The sequence below is a fragment of the Heterodontus francisci genome, chromosome 29 (assembly GCF_036365525.1).
Source record: "Heterodontus francisci isolate sHetFra1 chromosome 29, sHetFra1.hap1, whole genome shotgun sequence".
NCBI lineage: Eukaryota > Metazoa > Chordata > Chondrichthyes > Heterodontiformes > Heterodontidae > Heterodontus > Heterodontus francisci.
In genome coordinates this window covers 8688552-8710819 of record NC_090399.1, presented here as the reverse complement: position 1 = coordinate 8710819, position 22268 = coordinate 8688552, and the positions used below count along the sequence as shown (strand labels likewise).

Sequence of the window (22268 nt, the reverse complement as noted above, 5' to 3'; positions counted from 1 at the left end):
TTAAGAGTCATTATTCTGCCAAGATTTAGAGAGAGATTGTTAGAGGAACTTCATCAAGAACACACAGAGATAGTCTGTATGAAAGCAGTAGCAAGAAACTATTTTTGGTCTCCAAAAGTAGATAGGGACATTGAAGAGTTGGTGAAAAGTTGTGAAGTGCGTTGCAGAACGAGAAATGATCCAATCAAAGTTCATTTTAGTCCATGATCAAATATAAGAAAATTATGGGAATGAGTACATATCAATTTCTTTGAAGTGGAAGGTAAAGAGTATTTTGTTTTGGTCGATAGTTACAGCAAGTGAATAAATGTTGCGTTTGTGGCAAATACCGCAAGTGCCCAAACTATTGAGGTTTTGAGAAGTTGGTTTGCTATTTATGGGTTGCCAGAAGTATTGGTGTCAGATAATGGTCCAGAATTTTCATCCGAACAGTGTGAAATATTTCTGCGTAAGAATGGAGTCAAACAGACTCCAATACCACCATGTCACCCAACTATTGAATAGTTCTGCAAAAAGAAGGGGGCAAATTGTGAAGAGGTTTTTACAGAAGTATTTGCTGGTGACAAGTTAGGCAGTAATTTTCATGTTTCTCCTCAACACAGGCTAGACAATTTTCTGTTTCCTTACAGAATAACCCTGCAACCTACAACAGATTTCTGACCTTACGAGTTAGTGTTTAAACACACTCCTAGGACAAGGTTTAGTTTGCTTAAACCAGATGTCAATATCAAGGTAAGAGAAAAACAAGACAGTGAAGGTGAGTCGTGATACTTGAGGTATGAAAAATTTAGTTCAGTGCTGGTCAGAAGGTAATGGTGAAAAACCACTGAGGTTAGAATGTGAAGTATGTATTTGGAATTGTTGTAAAAAGACTAGATGTATTCACATATCCAGTGAAGGCTGGAGAGAGACTCTGTCAGTGTCATGTCGATCATTGCTTGAAAAAGGGAATTTGACAAAGGGACAGCATGAGAACCCTCCTCTGGTCCAAGTTTCTACAGTTCCAAATGAAAAACAGAAAATGCTGGAAACAGCAGGTAGAATTCATGGAGAGAGAAACAGAGATAACCTTTCAGGTCGATGACCTTTCATCAGAACTGGAAGATGTTTGAAATGAAACAGCTTTTAAACAGATACAGAGCCAGTGAAAAGTGGAAGAACGAAAGGGAGGGTCTGTGATTGGGTGGAGGGCAGCAGAGATTAAAGGAAAAAAAGGAGGATGGGGAAGAGAGAAGGAGATGGTAATGGGACAAGTACAGAAACAAAAGGTGGGTCTAGAGGAGGTGTAAATGGTCAATGCAGAACAGCAGAGGGGAAGGGAAGCTTGGGAACTCTGACAAAGACCCCCATTGCCCAGGAACCTGGTGGGAGAAAGGTGGGTGAGACCCCGGGGGTACCGGCCGTGAACTGACAGGGGGTCCTGGAGTTCCCCTTTCACCATTACCTCACTCCATACCCACTCACCCTGCAGCTCATTGCTGTGGGTGTTGGACAACTCACCAGCTGCTCTCTCATATCCACCACTGTCTCATTCTCATCGTAAAATCCAAAGTGACTGGAAAAGAAACAGTCAGAAAGGGGTTGGAATTAGCACATTACATTCAGTTAGTAACAGAATGAGGGGAGGGAAGGCCCATTGAATTACTCTCAGGGGGAAGGAGAGGGGACAGTTAGGAATCACCGATCTCAGGGAGTCCCATGATCTTACAAAACTCACTGAGTGCATGTGCTGAACCCTCCAGTCTCAGGTAGTGACCAGGAGAAAGTGAATCGAAAAGCCTGCTCTCACAGTAGACGAAGCACTTGGTAACCAAACACTGGTTCATCATCAGACACAGTGTCTCGGGGCCACAACCACTTCCCACCAAGAGCTGGTTTTTTAAAGTTCTTCCCCCAAGGTTTAACATTTTTATAAACATTTTGCTTTTATTGTCTAATTTCTCTCCTGTCCATCACTCACAGCCATTCTGACACTTCGCTAAATCTCGGGAGCAACATAAGCAGCTCCCAGCGAGTGTCAGAAAGCAGAATTTACAGCACAAACAGGCCATTCAGCCCAACCAGTGTTGCTGTTCCACACAAGCTTCCTCCCACCCTATCAACATATCCTTCTGTTCCTTTCCCCCTTGTGTTTATCCAGCTCCCTATTAAATATATCTACACTGTTCACCTCAACTACTCCATGTGGTAGCGAGTTCCAGTCTCCCCATTTTCTGGGTAAAGAGGTTTTTCCTGAATTCCCCACTGGATTTGTTAGTGACTAATTTATATTTATAGTCCCTAGTTCTGGTCTCGCCCACAAGTGGAAACATCCTCTGGAGTAAAGAGCACCAGCTTCTTCAGTCTTTCCTGATATTTAGAATCTCTCAGTTCTGCTATCACTCGTGTAAATCAGTTTTTTTTGCTCCTTCTGCAGTATTTCACACTCGAGCATTGACAGCAGAGCCTGATACTGGCAGTGATCTGGAGACTGTGGTACAGCCCCTGTTAGCAGGAGGCTGGCACATACTAATCTGGAAAGAGAGGCAGTGCCCCCCTACTCCCCCATGACCACCCACGCCCATTGCAGCCCCCTCCCCACACCCCTGTCCACTCCCCTCCCCCACCACAGAGACTGACTCGTACCTCGACTGCCATGGGGTTATGACCCCATCGTCCGGTCCACCAATCAGAACAAGATTCTTGATTCTCAAAAAATTTTTCTTCCATTCTAATAAAAAGGACAAGAAACAGTTTAAAAAACAGAAATTCCCGTCACACAGTCCAGTAAATAATCTGCAATATGTGCAGCAGTTACAAGAAACTCCTGCATCCTCAGGGACTGGGTGATGCAGTGGGTCAGACACTGTCCTTTCACCCTCTGGGACTGGGTGGTGCAGTGAGTCAGACACTGTCCTTTCCCCCTCTGGGACTGGGTGGGGCAGTGGGTCAGACACTGTCCTTTCACCCTCTGGGACTGGGTGGTGCAGTGAGTCAGACACTGTCCTTTCCCCCTCTGGGACTGGGTGGGGCAGTGGGTCAGACACTGTCCTTTCCCCCTCTGGGACTGGGTGGTGCAGTGAGTCAGACACTGTCCTTTCCCCCTCTGGGACTGGGTGGGGCAGTGGGTCAGACACTGTCCTTTCCCCCTCTGGGACTGGGTGGGGCAGTGAGTCAGACACTGTCCTTTCCCCCTCTGGGACTGGGTGGGGCAGTGGGTCAGACACTGTCCTTTCCCCCTCTGGGACTGGGTGGGGCAGTGGGTCAGACACTGTCCTTTCCCCCTCTGGGACTGGGTTGTGCAGTGAGTCAGACACTGTCCTTTCCCCCTCTGGGACTGGGTGGTGCAGTGGGTCAGACACTGTCCTTTCCCCCTCTGGGACTGGGTTGTGCAGTGAGTCAGACACTGTCCTTTCCCCCTCTGGGACTGGGTGGTGCAGTGGGTCAGACACTGTCCTTTCCCCCTCTGGGACTGGGTGGTGCAGTGGGTCAGACACTGTCCTTTCCCCCTCTGGGACTGGGTGTTGCAGTGAGTCAAGACACTGTCCTTTCCCTCTCTGGGACTGGGTGATGCAGTGGGTCAGACACTGTCCTTTCCCCCTCTGGGACTGGGTGTTGCAGTGAGTCAGACACTGTCCTTTCCCGCTCTGGGACTGGGTGATGCAGTGGGTCAGACACTGTCCTTTCCCGCTCTGGGACTGGGTGGTGCAGTGAGTCAGACACTGTCCTTTCCCGCTCTGGGACTGGGTGGTGCAGTGAGTCAGACACTGTCCTTTCCCTCTCAGACTTTTTTTTTATTCATTCATGGGATGTGGGCGTCGCTGGCAATGCCAGCATTTATTGCCCATCTCTAATTGCCCTTGATAAGGTGGTGATGAGCTGCCATCTTGAACCACTGCAGTCCATGTGGGGTAGGTACACCCACAGGGCTGTTAGGAAGGGAGTTCCAGGATTTTGACCCAGCGACAGTGAAGGAATGGCGATATAGTTCCAAGTCAGGATGGTGTGTGACTTGGAGGGGATCTTGCAGTTGGTGGTGTTCCCATGCATTTGCTGCCCTTGTCCTTCTAGTTGGTAGAGGTCACAGGTTTGGAAGGTGCTGTCGAAGGAGCCTTGGTGCATTGCTGCAGTGCATCTTGTAGATGGTACACACTGCTGCCACTGTGCGTCGGTGGTGGAGGAAGTGAATGTTTGTAGATGGGGTGTCAATCAAGTGGGCTGCTTTGTCCTGGATGGTGTCGAGCGTGTTGAGTGTTGTTGGAGCTGCACCCATCCAGGCAAGTGGACAGTATTCCATCATACTCCTGACAGTTAGTGGAAGGCTTTGGGGAGTCAGGAGGTGAGTTACTCGCCACAGGATTCCTAGCCTCTGACCTGCTCCTGTAGCCACGGTATTTATATGGCTACTCCAGTTCAGTTTCTGGTCAATGGTGATAGGATGTTGATAGTGGGGATTCAGCGATGGTAATGCCATTGAATGTCAAGGGGAGATGGTTAGATTCTCTTTTGTTGGAGATGGCCATTGCCTGGAACTTGTGTGGCGCGAATGTTACTTGCTACTTATCAGCCCAAGCCTGGATATTGTCCAGGTCTTGCTGCATTTCTACACGACTGCTTCAGTATCTGAGGAGTCATGAATGGTGCTGAACATTGTGCAATCATCAGCGAACATCCCCACTTCTGACCTTATGATTGAAGGAAGGTCATTGATAAAGCAGCTGAAGATGGTTGGGCCTAGGACACTATCCTGAGGAACTCCTGCAGTGATGTCCTGGAGCTCAGATGATTGACCTCCGACAACCACAACCATATTCCTTTGCGTTAGGTATGACTCCAACGAATGGAGAGTTTTCCCCCTGATTCCCATTGACTTCAGTTTTGCTAGGGCTCCTTGATGCCATACTTGGTCAAAAGCTGTCTTGATGTCAAAGGCAGTCACTCTCACCTCACAAGTTCAGCCCTTTTGTCCATGTTTGAACCAAGCCTGTAATGAGGGCAGGAGCTGAGTTGCCCTGGCAGAACCCGAACTGAGCATCACTGAGCAGGTTATTGCTAAGCAAGTGCCGTTTGATGGCACTGTTGATGACACCTTCCATCACTTTACTGATGATTGAGAGTAGACTGATGGGACGTATATTGGCTGGGTTGGGCTTGTCCTGCTTTGTGCACAGGACATACCTGGACAATTTTCCACATTGTTAGGTCGATGCCAGCTGTACTGGAACAGCTTGGATAGGGGTGTGGCAAGTTCTGAAGAACAGGTCTTCAGTACTATTGCCGGAATATTGTCAGGGCCCATAGCCTTTGTAGTATCCAGTGCCTTCAGTCATTTCTTGATATCATGCGGAGTGAATTGAATTGGCTGCAGTCTGGCATCTGTGATGCTGGGAACTTCAGGAGGAGGCCGAGATGGATCAACAACTCGGCACTTCTGGCTGAAGATTCTTGCAAATATATTTGTTAAGGGAAGGTCGTGTCTTACTAACTGAATTAAGTTTTTTGAGGAAGTAACGAGGAGGATCGATGAGGGTAGTGCAGTGGATGTGGTCTACATGGATTTTAGTAAGGCATTTGACAAGGTCCCACATGGCAGACTGGTCAGTAAAATAAAAGCCCATGGGATACAGGGCAAAGCGTCAAATTGGATCCAAAATTGGCTCAGTGACATGAAACAAAGGGTAATGGTTGACGGATGTTTCTGCAAATGGAAAGCGTTCCACAGGGCTCAGTGTTGGGTCCCTTGCTGTTTGTGGCATGTTAATGATTTGGTCTTAAATGTCGGAGGCATGGGTGGGAAATTTACAGATGACACAAAAATTGGCCGTGTAGTTGATAGTGAAGAGGATAGCTGTAGACTTCAGAATGATATCAATGGTTTGGTTGAGTGCGTGAAAAATGGCAAATGGAATTCAATCCGCAGAAGTGTGAGGTAATGCATTTGGGGAGGACAAACAAAGCGAGGGAATAAACAGGAAGATATTGAGAGGGGTAGAAAAAGTGAGAGATCTTGGAGTGTATGTCCACAGGTTCCTGCCACAGGCAGGACAGGCAGATAGAGTGTTGAAGAAGGCGTGTGGAATGCTTTCCTTTACTGGCCGAGGTTCGGAATAGAAAAGCAGGGACGTAATGCTGGAACTGTATAAAATACTGGTTAGGTCACAGCTGGAGTATTGCGTACAGTTCTGGTCACCACATTACAGGAAGGACATAATTGCTCTGGAGAGAGTACAAAGGAGATTTACAAGAATGTTGTCAGGGCTTGAAAGGTGCTTTCATTAAAACAGAGGAGGCTGAGGGTGACTTAATCGAAGTGTACAAAATTGTGAGGGGCCTAGATAGAGCAGACAGGAAGAACCTTTTTCCCCTCAAGGAGAGGTCAATTACCAGGGGTCACAGATCTAAGGTGATTGGTCGAAGGATTAGAGGGGACATGAGGAAAACCTTTTTCACCCAGAGGGTGGTCAGTGTCTGGAATTCACTGCCCGGATCGGTGGTGGAGGCAGAAACCCTCAACTCTGTTCAAAGGTACCTGGACAGGTACCTGAAGTGCTGTAACCTGCAAGGCTACGGACCAGGTGCTGGAAGGTGGGATTAGATTGGGCGGCTAGTTTTTTCGGTCAGTGCAGACATGATGGGCTGAATGGCCTTCTTCTGTGCTGTAACTTTTCTATGATTCTATATCCCCCACTCAACCATCACCCATCAAGCCGGGGATCTACCCTGGTTCAATGAAAAATGCAGGAGGACATGCCAGGTGCAGCACCAGGCGTACATAAAATTGAGATGTCAACCTGGTGAAACTACAACACAGGACTACTTGCATGCCAAACAGCAGAAGCAGCATGCAATAGACAGGGTTAAGTGATCCAACATCCAACAGATCTGCAGTCCTGCCACATCCAGTCATGAATGGTGGTGGACAATTAAACAACTAATAGGAGGAGGAGGAGGCTCCACAAATATCCCCATCTTCAATAAAAGCAAAATACTGCGGATGCTGGAAATCTGAAATAAAAATAAGAAATGCTGGAACCACTCAGCAGGTCTGGCAGCATCTGTGGAAAGAGAAGCAGAGTTAACATTTTGGGTCAGTTACCCTTCTTCGGAACCCATCCTCAATGATGGGGGAGCCCAGCACATCAGTGCAAAAGACAAGGCTGAAACATTTGCAACAATCTTCAGCCAGAAGTGCTGAGTGGATGATCCATCTTGGCCTCCTCCTGAAGTCCCCAGCATCACAGATGCCAGACTTCAGCCAATTCGATTCACTCCACGTGATATCAAGAAATGACTGAAGGCATTGGATATTGCAAAATCCTGACAAAATTCCAGCAATAGTACTGAAGACTTGTGCTCCAGAACTGACCCAGCCCCTCGCCAAGCTGTTCCAGTACAACTATAATGTTGGCATCTACCCAGCAATATGGAAAATTGCCCACGTTTGTCCTGTACACAAATCCAAACCAGTCTATTACTGCGTTATCAGTGTACTCTCGATCATCAGTAAAGTGATGGAAGGTGTCGTCAACAATGCTATCAAGCAGCACTTACTCAGCAATAACCCACTCAGTGACACTCAGTTAGGGTTCTGCCAGGGCCAATCAGCTTCTGACCTCATTACAGCCTTGGTTCAAACACAGACAAAACAGCTGAACTCAAGAGGTGAGGTGAGAGTGACTGCCCTTGACATCAAGGTAGCATTTGACCGAGTATGGCTTCAAGGAGCCCGAGCAAAACTGGATTCAATGGGAATCAGGGGGAAAGCTCTCTGCTGTTTGGAGTCATACCTAGCACAAAGAAAGATGGTTGTGGTTGTTGGAGGTCAATCATCTCAGCTCCAGGACATCACTGCAGGAGTTCCTCAGGGTAGTGTCCGAGGCCCAACCATTTTCAGCTGCTTTATCAATGACCTTCCTTCAATCATAAGGTCAGAGGTGGGGATGTTCGCTGATGATTGCACAATATTCAGCACCATTCGCAATTCCTCAGATACTAAAGCAGTCCGTGTAAAAACGCAGCAAGACCTGGACAATATCCAGGCTTGGGTTGATAAGTGGCAAGTAACATTCGCGACACACAAGTGCCAGGCAATGGCCATCTCCAACAAGAGAGAATCTAACCATCTCCCCTTGACATTCAATGGCATTACCATCGCTGAATCAACATTCTGGGGGTTACCATCGACCAGAAACTGAACTAGAGTAGCCATATAAACACTGTGGCTATAAGGGCAGGTCACAGGCTAAGAATTCTGCAGCGAGTAACTCACCTCCTGACTCCCCAAAGTCTGTCCACCATCTAAAAGGCGCAAGTCAGGAGTGTGATGGAATACTCTCCACTTGCCTGGATGGGTGCAGCTCCAACAACACTCAAGAAGCTCGACACCATCCAGGACAAAGCAGCCCGCTTGATTGGCACCCCATCGACAAACATTCACTCCCTCCACCACCGACGCACAGTGGCAGCAGTGTGTACCATCTACAAGATGCACTGCAGCAATGCACCAAGGCTCATAGACCGCACCTTCCAAACCCATGACCTCTACCAACAAGGACAAGGACAGTCGTTGCATGGGAAATAGGGAGAGAGAGGAGTTGAACACGTGGCTGCAGGGATGGTGCAGGAGGGAGGGTTTTGGTTTCCTGGATAATTGGGGCTCTTTCTGGGGTAGGTGGGACCTCTACAAACAGGATGGTCTTCACCTGAACCAGAGGGGTACCAATATCCTGGGGGGGAGGTTTGCTAGTGCTCTTCGGGGGGGTTTAAACTAATTCAGCAGGGGAATGGGAACCTAAATTGTAGTGCCAGTGTACAGGATGTTGAGAGTAGTGAGGTCAGGGATATGGTTACAAGGACGCAAGAGGGCACTGGCAAGCAAGAACCTGGTTTAAAGTGTGTCTATTTCAACGCCAGGAGCATCCGGAATAAGGTGGGTGAGCTTGCAGCATGGGTTGGTACCTGGGATCTCGATGTAGTGGCCATTTCGGAGACATGGGTAGAGCAGGGGCAGGAATGGATGTTGCAGATTCCGGGATTTAGATGTTTCAGTAAGAACAGAGAAGATGGTAAAAGAGGGGGGGGTGTGGCATTGTTAATCAAGGAGAGTATTACAGCGACAGAAAGGACGTTTGAGGACTCGTCTACTGAGGTAGTATGGGCTGAGGTTAGAAACAGCAGAGGTGAGGTTACCCTGTTGGGAGTCTTTTATAGACCTCCGAATAGTTCCAGAGATGTAGAGGAAAGGATAGCGAAGATGATTCTCGACAGGGGTGAGAGTAACAGGGTAGTTGTTATGGGGGACTTTAACTTTCCAAATATCGACTGGAAATACTATAGTTCGAGTACTTTAGATGGGTCAGTTTTTGTCCAGTGTGTGCAGGAGGGTTTTCTGACACAGTATGTAGACAGGCCAACCAGGGGCGATGCCACATTGGATTTGGTACTGGGAAATGAACCCGGCCAGGTGTTAGATTTAGATGTAGGTGAGCACTTTGGTGATAGTGATCACAATTCGGTTAGGTTTACCTTAGCGATGGGCAGGGACAGGTATATACCGCAGGGCAAGAATTATAACTGGGGGAAAGGAAATTATGATGCGATTAGGCAAGATTTAGGATGCGCAGGATGGGGAAGGAAACTGCAGGGGATGGGAACAATCGAAATGTGGAGCTTATTCAAGGAGCAGCTACTGCGTGTCCTTGATAAGTATGTACCTGTGAGGCAGGGAGGAAGTTGTCGTGCGAGGGAGCCGTGGTTTACTAAAGAAGTTGAAGCGCTTGTCAAGAGGAAGAAGGCGGCTTATGTTAGGATGAGACGTGAAGGCTCAGTTAGGGCGCTTGAGAGCTACAAGCTAGCCAGGAAGGATCTAAAGGGAGAGCTAAGAAGAGCAAGGAGAGGACACGAGAAGTCATTGGTGGATCGGATCAGGGAAAACCCTAAGGCTTTCTATAGGTATATCAGGAATAAAAGAATGACTAGAGTTAGATTAGGGCCAATCAAGGATAGTAGTGGGAAGTTGTGTGTGGAATCAGAGGAGATAGGGGAAGTGTTAAATGAATATTTTGCGTCAGTATTTACAGTAGAGAAAGAAAATGTTGTTGAGAATACTGAGATTCAGGCTACGAGGCTAAGTGGGATTGAGGTTCACAAGGAGGAGGTGTTAGCAATTTTGGAAAGAGTGAAAATAGATAAGTCCCCTGGGCCAGATGGGATTTATCCTAGGATTCTCTGGGAAGCTAGGGAGGAGATTGCAGAGCCTTTGTCCTTGATCTTTATGTCGTCATTGTCGACAGGAATAGTGCCGGAAGACTGGAGGATAGCAAATGTTGTCCCCTTGTTCAAGAAGGGGAGTAGAGACAGCCCTGGTAATTATAGACCTGTGAGCCTTACTTCGGTTGTGGGTAAAATGTTGGAAAAGGTTATAAGAGACAGGATTTATAATCATCTTGAAAAGAATAAGTACATTAGAGATAGTCAGCACGGTTTTGTGACGGGTAGGTCGTGCCTCACAAACCTTATTGAGTTTTTCGAGAAGGTGACTAAACAGGTGGATGAGGGTAAAGCAGTGGATGTGGTGTATATGGATTTCAGTAAGGCGTTTGATAAGGTTCCCCACGGTAGGCTATTGCAGAAAATACGGAAGTATGGGGTTGAAGGTGATTTAGAGCTTTGGATCAGAAATTGGCTAGCTGAAAGAAGACAGAGGGTGGTGGTTGATGGCAAATGTTCATCCTGGAGTTTAGTTACTAGTGGTGTACCGCAAGGATCTGTTTTGGGGCCACTGCTGTTTGTCATTTTTATAAATGACCTGGAAGAGGGTGTAGAAGGGTGGGTTAGTAAATTTGCGGATGACACTAAGGTCGGTGGAGTTGTGGATAGTGCCGAAGGATGTTGTAGGGTACAGAGAGACATAGATAGGCTGCAGAGCTGGGCTGAGAGATGGCAAATGGAGTTTAATGCGGAAAAGTGTGAGGTGATTCACTTTGGAAGGAGTAACAGGAATGCAGAGTACTGGGCTAATGGGAAGATTCTTGGTCGTGTAGATGAACAGAGAGATCTTGGTGTCCAGGTGCATAAATCCCTGAAGGTTGCTAACCAGGTTAATAGGGCTGTTAAGAAGGCATATGGTGTGTTAGCTTTTATTAGTAGGGGGGTCGAGTTTCGGAGCCACGAGGTCATGCTGCAGCTGTACAAAACTCTGGTGAGACCGCACCTGGAGTATTGCGTGCAGTTCTGGTCACCGCATTATAGGAAGGATGTGGAAGCTATGGAAAGGGTGCAGAGGAGATTTACTAGGATGTTGCCTGGTATGGAGGGAAGGTCTTACGAGGAAAGGCTGAGGGACTTGAGGTTGTTTTCGTTGGAGAGAAGGAGGAGGAGAGGTGACTTAATAGAGACATATAAGATAATCAGAGGGTTAGATAGGGTGGATAGTGAGCGTCTTTTTCCTCGGATGGTGATGGCAAACACGAGGGGACATAGCTTCAAGTTGAGGGGTGATAGATATAGGACAGATGTGAGAGGTAGTTTCTTTACTCAGAGAGTAGTAAGGGCGTGGAACACCCTGCCTGCAGCAGTAGTAGATTCGCCAACTTTAAGGGCATTTAAGTGGACATTGGATAGACACATGGATGAAAATGGAATAGTGTAGGTCAGATGGTTTCACAGGTCGGCGCAACATCGAGGGCCGAAGGGCCTGTACTGCGCTGTAATGTTCTAAATTCTAATTCTAGTTCTAATTCTAATTCTAAAAAACACCTCCACCTGCAAATTCCCCTCCAATCCACACACCATCCTTACCTGGAACTGTATTGCCGTTCCTTCACTGTTGCTGGGTCAAAATCTAGGAATCCCTTCCTAACAGCCCTGTGGGTGTCCTTTCACCACATTGACTGCAGTGGCTCAAGAAGGCAGCTCAGCACCACCTGCTTAAGGGCAATTAGGGATGTGCAATAAATACTGGCCTGGCCAGCGATGCCCACATCCGTGAAAGAATAAAAGAAATTGGCTATCAAACCAAAGTCTGGGAGGTCATCAATGCAATCTCTAATCTGCTAGTCTACCCCAAAATACTGCTATTCGTGAAGACTACAAACTGCTGTAGAAAGTTAAAGAAATGCACACATGTACAATCGAGAGTCCATCTCCCTGTGCTGAGCTGTGGGTCAGTAAATGGAGTTTTCCTTTGTATTTAACCCATGCATTTCCGGCCATGGGGGTGTTCGATGGGATATTGTCTGGGGAACTTTACTCCATCTATCTAACCCATTTTTTTTATCTTCCCTATCCCAATCTCTCCCTCTTGCTCTCTGGATGGGGAGAGGGAGAGAGATAGTCACGGTGTTGCAGGTAGTGAGAGATGGGAGACAGAGGAAGAGTGAGGTGAGAGAGTTTGATGGGCCATTGTAAAGGGAGCTTTACTCTGTATCTAACCCATTTTTTTTTTTCGGATAATGGAGAAATGTCAGTGATGTAGATCCAAGGTTAGGACTGAGACATACTCATGGGACAGTGTAGAGGGAGCTTTACTCTGTATCTAACCTGTGCAGTACTGCCCTGGGAGTGTTTGATGGGACAGTGTAGAGGGAGCTTTACTCTGTATCTAACCTGTGCAGTACTGCCCTGGGAGTGTTTGATGGGACAGTGTAGAGGGAGCTTTAGTCTGTATCTAATCTGTGCTGTACTGCCCTGGGAGTGTTTGATGGGACAGTGTAGAGGGAGCTTTAGTCTGTATCTAATCTGTACTGTACTGCCCTGGGAGTGTTTGATGGGACAGTGTAGAGGGAGCTTTACTCTGTATCTAATCTGTGCTGTACTGCCCTGGGAGTGTTTGATGGGACAGTGTAGAGGGAGCTTTAGTCTGTATCTAATTTGTACTGTACTGCCCTGGGAGTGTTTGATGGGACAGTGTAGAGGGAGCTTTACTCTGTATCTAATCTGTGCTGTACTGCCCTGGGAGTGTTTGATGGGACAGTGTAGAGGGAGCTTTACTCTGTATCTAACCAGTGCTGTACTGCCCTGGGAGTGTTTGATGGGACGGTGTAGAGGGAGCTTTACTCTGTATCTAACCAGTGCTGTACTGCCCTGGGAGTGTTTGATGGGACGGTGTAGAGGGAGCTTTACTCTGTATCTAACCAGTGCTGTACTGCCCTGGGAGTGTTTGATGGGACGGTGTAGAGGGAGCTTTACTCTGTATCTAACCTGTGCTGTACTGCCCTGGGAGTGTTTGATGGGACAGTGTAGAGGGAGCTTTAGTCTGTATCTAATTTGTACTGTACTGCCCTGGGAGTGTTTGATGGGACAGTGTAGAGGGAGCTTTACTCTGTATCTAATCTGTGCTGTACTGCCCTGGGAGTGTTTGATGGGACAGTGTAGAGGGAGCTTTACTCTGTATCTAACCAGTGCTGTACTGCCCTGGGAGTGTTTGATGGGACGGTGTAGAGGGAGCTTTACTCTGTATCTAACCAGTGCTGTACTGCCCTGGGAGTGTTTGATGGGACGGTGTAGAGGGAGCTTTACTCTGTATCTAACCTGTGCTGTACCTGCCCTGGGAGTGTTTGATGGGACGGTGTAGAGGGAGCTTTACTCTGTATCTAACCTGTGCTGTACCTGCCCTGGGAGTGTTTGATGGGACGGTGTAGAGGGAGCTTTACTCTGTATCTAACCTGTGCTGTACCTGCCCTGGGAGTGTTTGATGGGACGGTGTAGAGGGAGCTTTACTCTGTATCTAACCTGTGCTGTACCTGCCCTGGGAGTGTTTGATGGGACGGTGTAGAGGGAGCTTTACTCTGTATCTAACCAGTGCTGTACTGCCCTGGGAGTGTTTGATGGGACGGTGTAGAGGGAGCTTTACTCTGTATCTAACCTGTGCTGTACTGCCCTGGGAGTGTTTGATGGGACGGTGTAGAGGGAGCTTTACTCTGTATCTAACCTGTGCTGTACCTGCCCTGGGAGTGTTTGATGGGACGGTGTAGAGGGAGCTTTACTCTGTATCTAACCTGTGCTGTACCTGCCCTGGGAGTGTTTGATGGGACGGTGTAGAGGGAGCTTTACTCTGTATCTAACCAGTGCTGTACTGCCCTGGGAGTGTTTGATGGGACGGTGTAGAGGGAGCTTTACTCTGTATCTAACCTGTGCTGTACTGCCCCGAGAGAGTTTAATAGGACATTGTAGAAGTAGTTTAGTTTGACTCTAACCGATGCTTGACCTCCTCTGTGAGGACTTGATGGTGACCCATGACTGCAATGAACCTGCTGAGTAGATATATAACAGTAAGTCTCTGTGCTAAGACTGGTGTGTGATTCATCTCCATGTTACCTGTGGCATTGGGGTTCTCCCTCTCACTGTTGAGGAATGCCAGGTATTCACTGGTGCTGAGGTAAAGGTCGTGATGGTGAGGATCTGGAACAGACACAGAAAGAAATCAAACATAAGGGACCTGATCTAAACATAAGTTACATTTACACTGTACACAGTCAGAGCACATGGACAGGGAGCGACACACAGACACACACTTGTACACAGAGCACATGGACAGGGTGAAACACACAGATACACACACACACACTTGTACACAGAGCACATGGACAGGGTACAACACACAGATACACACACACACACTTGTACACAGAGCACATGGACAGGGTACAACACACAGATACACACACACACTTGTACACAGAGCACATGGACAGGGTACAACACACAGATACACACACACACTTGTACACAGAGCACATGGACAGGGTACAACACACAGATACACACACACACACTTGTATACAGAGCACATGGACAGGGTACAACACACCGATACACACACACACACTGTACCCAGAGCACATGAGCAGGGTGTAACACGCTGCGACACTCACACTGTACACAGAGACAGGATATAACACACTGAGACACTCACATTGTACACAGAGCACATAGACAAGGTGTAACACCCAGACACTCACACTATACACAAAGCACATGGACAGGGTGCAACACACTGAGACACCTACACTGTACACAGAGCACAGAGACTGGGTGAAACACAACGAGACACTCACACTGTACACAGAGCCTGGTGTAAAACACCGAGACACTCACACTGTACACAGAGCACAGAGACAGGGTGTAACACACTGAGACACTCACTGTGCCCAGAGACAGGGTGTAACACACAGAGACACTCACATTGTACACTGAGCACAGAGACAGGGTGTAACACACAGAGACACTCACATTGTACACTGAGCACAGAGACAGGGTGTAACACACTGAGACACTCACACTGCACAGAGACAGGGTGTAACACACAGAGACACTCACATTGTACACTGAGCACAGAGACTGGGTGAAACACAACGAGACACTCACACTGTACACAGAGCCTGGTGTAAAACACCGAGACACTCACACTGTACACAGAGACAGGGTGTAACATACCGAGACACTCGCACTGTACACAGAGCACAGAGACAAGGTGTAACACACTGAGACACACACACTATACACAAAGCACAGAGAGTGTAACACACACAGATACTCCCACTGTACACAGAGACAGGGTGTAACACACCGAGACACTCACACTGTGCACAGAGACAGGGTGTAACACACTGAGACACTCACACTGTGCACAGAGACAGGGTGTAACACACAGAGACACTCACACTGTACACAGAGCACAGAGACAGGGTGTAACACACTGACACTCACACTGTACACAGAGCACAGAGACAGGGTGCAACACACTGACACTCACACTGTACACAGAGCACAGAGACAGGGTGTAACACACTGAGACACTCACACTGTGCAAAGAGACAGGGTGTAACACACTGAGACACTCACACTGTCCACAGAGACAGGGTGTAACACAGACACTCACACTGTACACAGAGCACAGAGACACACACTGTACACAGAGCACAGAGACTGGGTGTAACACACTGAGACACTCACATTGTACACAGAACACAGAGACAGGGTGTAACACACTGACACTCACACTGTACACAGAGCACAGAGACAGGGTGTAACACACTGAGACACTCACACTGTGCAAAGAGACAGGGTGTAACACACTGAGACACTCACACTGTCCACAGAGACAGGGTGTAACACAGACACTCACACTGTACACAGAGCACAGAGACACACACTGTACACAGAGCACAGAGACTGGGTGTAACACACTGAGACACTCACATTGTACACAGAGCACAGAGACAGGGTGTAACACACTGACACTCACACTGTACACAGAGCACAGAGACAGGGTGTAACACACTGAGACACTCACATTGTACACAGAACACAGAGACAGGGTGTAACACACTGACACTCACATTGTACACAGAACACAGAGACAGGGTGTAACACACTGACACTCACACTGTACACAGAGCACAGAGACAGGGTGTAACACACTGAGACACTCACACTGTGCAAAGAGACAGGGTATAACACACTGAGACACTCACACTGTCCACAGAGACAGGGTGTAACACAGACACTCACACTGTACACAGAGCACAGGGACACACACTGTACACAGAGCACAGAGACTGGGTGTAACACACTGAGACACTCACATTGTACACAGAGCACAGAGACAGGGTGTAACACACTGACACTCACACTGTACACAGAGCACAGAGACAGGGTGTAACACACTGAGACACTCACACTGTGCAAAGAGACAGGGTGTAACATGCAGACACTCACACTGTACACAGAGCACAGAGACTGGGTGTAACACACTGAGACACTCTCACTGTCCACAGAGACAGGGTGTAACACAGACACTCACACTGTACACAGAGCACAGAGACACACACTGTACACAGAGCACAGAGACTGGGTGTAACACACTGACACTCACACTGTACACAGAGCACAGAGACTGGGTGTAACACACTGAGACACTCACACTGTACACTGAGCACAGAGACAGTGTGTAACACACAGAGACACTCACATTGTACACAGAGCACAGAGACAGGGTGTAACACAGACACTCACACTGTACACAGAGCACAGAGACACTCACACTGTACACAGAGCACAGAGACAGGGTGTACACGCAGACCCTCACACTGTACACTGAGCACAGAGACAGGGTGTACACGCAAACCCTCACACTGTACACAGAGCACAGAGACACTCACCCTGTACACAGAGCACAAAGACACTCACACTGTACACAGAGCACAGAGATAGGGTGTACACGCAGACACTCACACTGTACACAGAGCACAGAGACAGGGTGTACACGCAGACACTCACAATGTACACTGAGCACAGAGACAGGGTGTACACACAGACACTCACACTGTACACAGAGCACAGAGACAGGGTGTAACACACTGAGACACTCACACTGTGCAAAGAGACAGGGTGTACACACTGACACACACACTGTACACAGAGCACAGAGACAGTGTGTAACACACAGAGACACTCACATTGTACACAGAGACAGGGTGTACACACAGACACTCACAATGTACACAGAGACAGGGTGTACACGCAGACACTCACAATGTACACAGAGCACAGAGACAGTGTGTAACACACAGAGACACTCACATTGTACACTGAGCACAGAGACAAGGTGTAACACCCTGACACTCACACTGTACACAGAGACAGGGTGTACACACTGACACACACACTGTACACAGAGCACAGAGACAGTGTGTAACACACAGAGACACTCACATTGTACACTGAGCACAGAGACAAGGTGTAACACCCTGACACTCACACTGTACACAGAGACAGGGTGTACACGCAGACAGTCACAAAGTACACAGAGCACAGAGACAGGCTGTAACACACACAGAAACTCACACTGTACACAGTGACAGGGTGTAACACACTGAGACACTCACAGTATACACAGAGCACAGAGACAGGGTGTAACACACTGACACTCACACTGTACACAGAGCACAGAGACAGGGTGTACACGCAGACACTCACAATGTACACAGAGAACAGAGACAGGGTGTAACACACTGACACACACACTATACACAGAGCACAGACACTCACATTGTACACTGAGCACAGAGACAGGGTGTACACGCAGACACTCACACTGTACACAGAGCACAGAGACACTCACACTGTACACAGAGCACAGAGATAGGGTGTACACGCAGACACTCACACTGTACACAGAGCACAGAGACAGGGTTTACACGCAGACACTCACACTGTACACAGAGCACAGAGACAGGGTGTAACACACTGACACTCACACTGTACACAGAGCACAGAGACAGGGTGTACACACAGACACTCACACTGTACACAGAGCACAGAGACAGGGTGTAACACACTGACACTCACACTGTACACAGAGCACAGAGACAGGGTGTACACGCAGACACTCACACTGTACACAGAGCAGAGACAGGGTGTACACGCAGACACTCACACTGTACACTGAGCACAGAGACAGGGTGTACACGCAGACACTCACACTGCACACAGAGCACAGAGACAAGGTGTACACACAGACACTCACACTGTACACTGAGCACAGAGACAGGGTGTACACACAGACACTCACACTGTACACAGAGCACAGAGACAGGGTGTAACACACTGACACTCACACTGTACACAGAGCACAGAGACAGGGTGTACACGCAGACACTCACACTGTACACAGAGCACAGAGACAGGGTGTACACGCAGACACTCACACTGTACACAGAGCACAGAGACAGGGTGTACACACAGACACTCACACTGTGCACATTCCTCAGACTAGATCTTGTTACTCACCATTCCAGTAATTACAGATGGAGACACACTGTCCAAATTGTGTGTAACAGAAGTGGTAGAGTTTGGATTTCACATAATGTGGAAAGAGCCATTTCAGGTAGTTGGTATCTGTTGGGAGGAAGCGACTAGTTCACTACATGCATACACACACACAAACACTCACACAGAGTCAGTCACTGCCCTCGGATACTGACACACAGCCATATGCACAGGTATACGGAGACCCACACACAGAGGGAGATTCAGACATTATCTCAGAACCAGAGGTATTTCAGAGCTTGCTTACTGCAGCTGTGCATTATTGCACTGTTATACCCTCCTGCTACTGAAGTTCTGAACTAAACGTGACCCTTGCTCTAACTGCAGTGATCAGTAGTTTTAATCAGACCCTGCTTGTGTGGGTTAATCACCAGAGTCAGGGTTGACTTTCATTGTGTAGCCACCAGTGCTGTTAATTGGGTTGTGCCTGTGCAAACTAATTGCTCATTGTGCAGAGATAAAATGTGGAACAACAACTTATATTTATATAGCACATTTAACGTAATGAAATCTCTCAAGCTGCTTTACACAAGCATTATAAAGCAAAGCATGTCACAAGGTACAAAAGGAGATATTAGGTCAGATGACCAAAAGCTTGGTCAAAGAGGTAAGTTTTAAGGAGTGTCTTAAAGGATGAAAGCGAGGTGGAGAGGCAGAGAGGTGTCGGGAGGGAATTCCAGAGGTGAGGGCACAGACAACTGAAGGCACGGCCACCAATGGTGGAGTGATTAAAATCAGGGATGCCCAAGAGGCTAGAATTAGAGGAGCTCAGATATCTCGGAGGATTGAGGGTCTGGAGGAGATTACACAGGTAGGGAGGGGTGAGTCCGTGGAGAGATTTGAAATCAAGGTTAAGAATTTTAAAATCAAGATGTTGCTTGACTGGGCGCCAATGTTAGTCAGCATGCACCGGGGGTGATAGGGGAACAGGACTTGACGCATCAAACAATGGGCATCCGAGTATTGGATGATCTCAAGTTTATGGAGGGTAGAAAGTGGGAAACCAGCCGGCGTGTGATGAAATAGTCAAGTCGAGAGTAATGAAGGCTTGAATGAGAGTTTCAGCGGATGAGTTAAGAGAGGGATGAGGTTGGATATTATTTGTGGTGAAAAGGGTAGCTCCTTGGACTAACAGGAATTAAATGGAAACATCTTAACTGCCTTGAGATAACTGAGTAACAAGGACATGTATGGTATCTTCAAACAGGGATAACCATTAATTATTAACAAGAGTTAGCCATATTATAACTGACTTGCTGCTGTGCTTTAAAACTGATTTAAGGAGGAGCAGGTTCAACAACAACTCATCATAAGAACACAAGAAAGGGGAGCTGGAGATTCCCACATTATTCCCATATCCCTTAATTCTCTTACTACCCAACAATCTATCAACCTCTGTGCTGAATATACTCAATGACTGAGCATCCACAGCTCTCTGGGATCAATCAACATTGCTAAGTCCTCCTTACTAATATCTGGGGGGCTTGTGCCAAAATTGTGAGAGCTGTCCCACAAACTAGTCAAGTGGCAGCCTGACATAGTCATACTCACAGAAGCATACATTACATTCAAGGTCCCAGATACTCCCATCACCATCCCTGTCCCACCAGCAGGAAAGACCCACCAAAGATGGCAGAACACGGTATACAGTTGAGATCAAGTTGCCTGGGGAGTCCTCAACATTGACTCTGGACCCCATGAAGTCTTATAGCATCAGGTCAAATATGGGCATGGAGTCCTCCTGCTGATTACCACCTACACCACCACCACCATTCCCCACCTCAGCTGATGAATCAGTATTCCTCCATGTTGAACACCATTTGGAGGAGGCACTGAGGGTGGCAAGGGCACAGAATGCACTCTGGCTGGGGGACTTCAATGTCCATCACCAAAAGTAGCTCAGTAGTACCACTGCTGACTGAGCTGGCCGAGTCCTAAAGGATAGATCTGCTCGCCTGGGTCTGCGGCAGGTGGTGGGGAACAAACAAGAGGGAAAAACCGACTTGACCTTGTCCTCACAAATCTACCTGTTGCAGATGCATCTGTCCATGACAGTATTGGTAGGAGTGACCACTACACAATCCTTGTGAAAACGAAGCCCTATTTTCAAGTTGAGGATACCATCCATCGTGTTAAGTGGGATAGATGTGATAAAATGTGATAGATTCAGAACAGATCTGGCAGCTCAAAACTGGGCATCCATGAGGCGCTGTGGGCCATCATCATCAGCAGAATTGTATTCAACCACAATCTGTAACCTCATGGCCTGACATATCACCCACTCTACCATTACCTTCAAGCCAGGGGACCAACCCAGGTTCAATGAAGAGTGCAGGAAGGCATGCCAGGAGCAGCACCAGGCACACCTCAAAATGAGGTGTCAACTTGGCAAAGCTATACACAGGATTACTTGCATGCGAAACAATGGAAGTAGCATGCAATTGACAGGACTAAGCAATCCCACAACCAACAGATCAGATCAAAGCTCTGTAATCCTGCCACATCCAGTCATGAATGGTGGTGGACAATTAAATAACGAACAGGAGGAGGTGGCTCCACAAATATCCCCATCCTCAATGAAGGGGGAGCCCAGCATATCTGTGCAAAAGACAAGGCTAAAGCATTTGCAACAATCTTCAGTCAGAAGTGTCGAGTTGATGATCCATCTCGGACTCCTCCTGAGGTCCGCAGCATCACAGATGCCAGTCTTCAACCAATTCAATTCACTCCACCTGATATCAAGAAACGACTGAAAGCACCGGATACTGCAAAGGCTATGGGCCCTGACAATATCCCAGCTGTAGTACTGAAGACCTGTGCTCCAGAACTAGCCACACCCCTAGCCAAGCTGTTCCAGTACAGCTACAACCCAGTAATGTGGAAAATTGCCCAGGTATGTACTGTACACAAAAAGCAGAACAAATCCAATCCGGCTAATTAGCACCCCATCAGTCTATTCCTGGTCATCAGCAGTGATGGAAGGTGTCATCTATAGTGCTATCAAGTGCCACTTAAACAGCAATAACCTGCTCACTGACACTCAGTTTGGGTTCTGCCAGGGCCACTCCACTCCTGACCTCACTACAGCCTTGGTCCAAATATAAACAAACGAGCTGCACTCAAATGGTGAGGTGAGAGTGATCGCCCTAGATATCAAGACAGTATTTGACCAAGTATGGCATCAAGAAGTTCGAGCCAAATTGATGTTGATGGCAATCAGGGGGAAAACCGTCCGCTGGCTGGAGTCATACCTAGCACAAAGAAGATGGTTGTGGTTGTTGGAGGTCAATCATCTGAGCTCAAGGACATCACTGTAGGAGTTCCTCAGGGTAGTGTCCTAGGCCCAACCATCTTCAGCTGCTTCATCAATGACCTTCCTTCAATCATAAGGTCAGAAGTGGGGATGTTCGCTGATGATTGCACAATGTTCAGCACCATTCGCAACTCTTCAAATGCTG

At 47.7% G+C, this 22268-nt stretch overlaps 1 protein-coding gene across 1 annotated transcript in view; it reads right to left on the bottom strand.

Moving 5' to 3' along the window:
* ppt2b (palmitoyl-protein thioesterase 2b) overlaps window positions 1–22268 on the bottom strand; it is a 63463-nt gene that overhangs the window by 10154 nt on the left and 31041 nt on the right. The window contains exons 4-7 of the mRNA XM_068009397.1: window positions 18772–18879; window positions 14296–14379; window positions 2626–2710; window positions 1501–1555 (exon numbers count right to left, since the gene is read on the bottom strand). Of these exons, the coding sequence (XP_067865498.1) occupies window positions 1501–1555; window positions 2626–2710; window positions 14296–14379; window positions 18772–18879 (332 nt within the window). The remainder of the gene's footprint in view (window positions 1–1500; window positions 1556–2625; window positions 2711–14295; window positions 14380–18771; window positions 18880–22268) is intronic.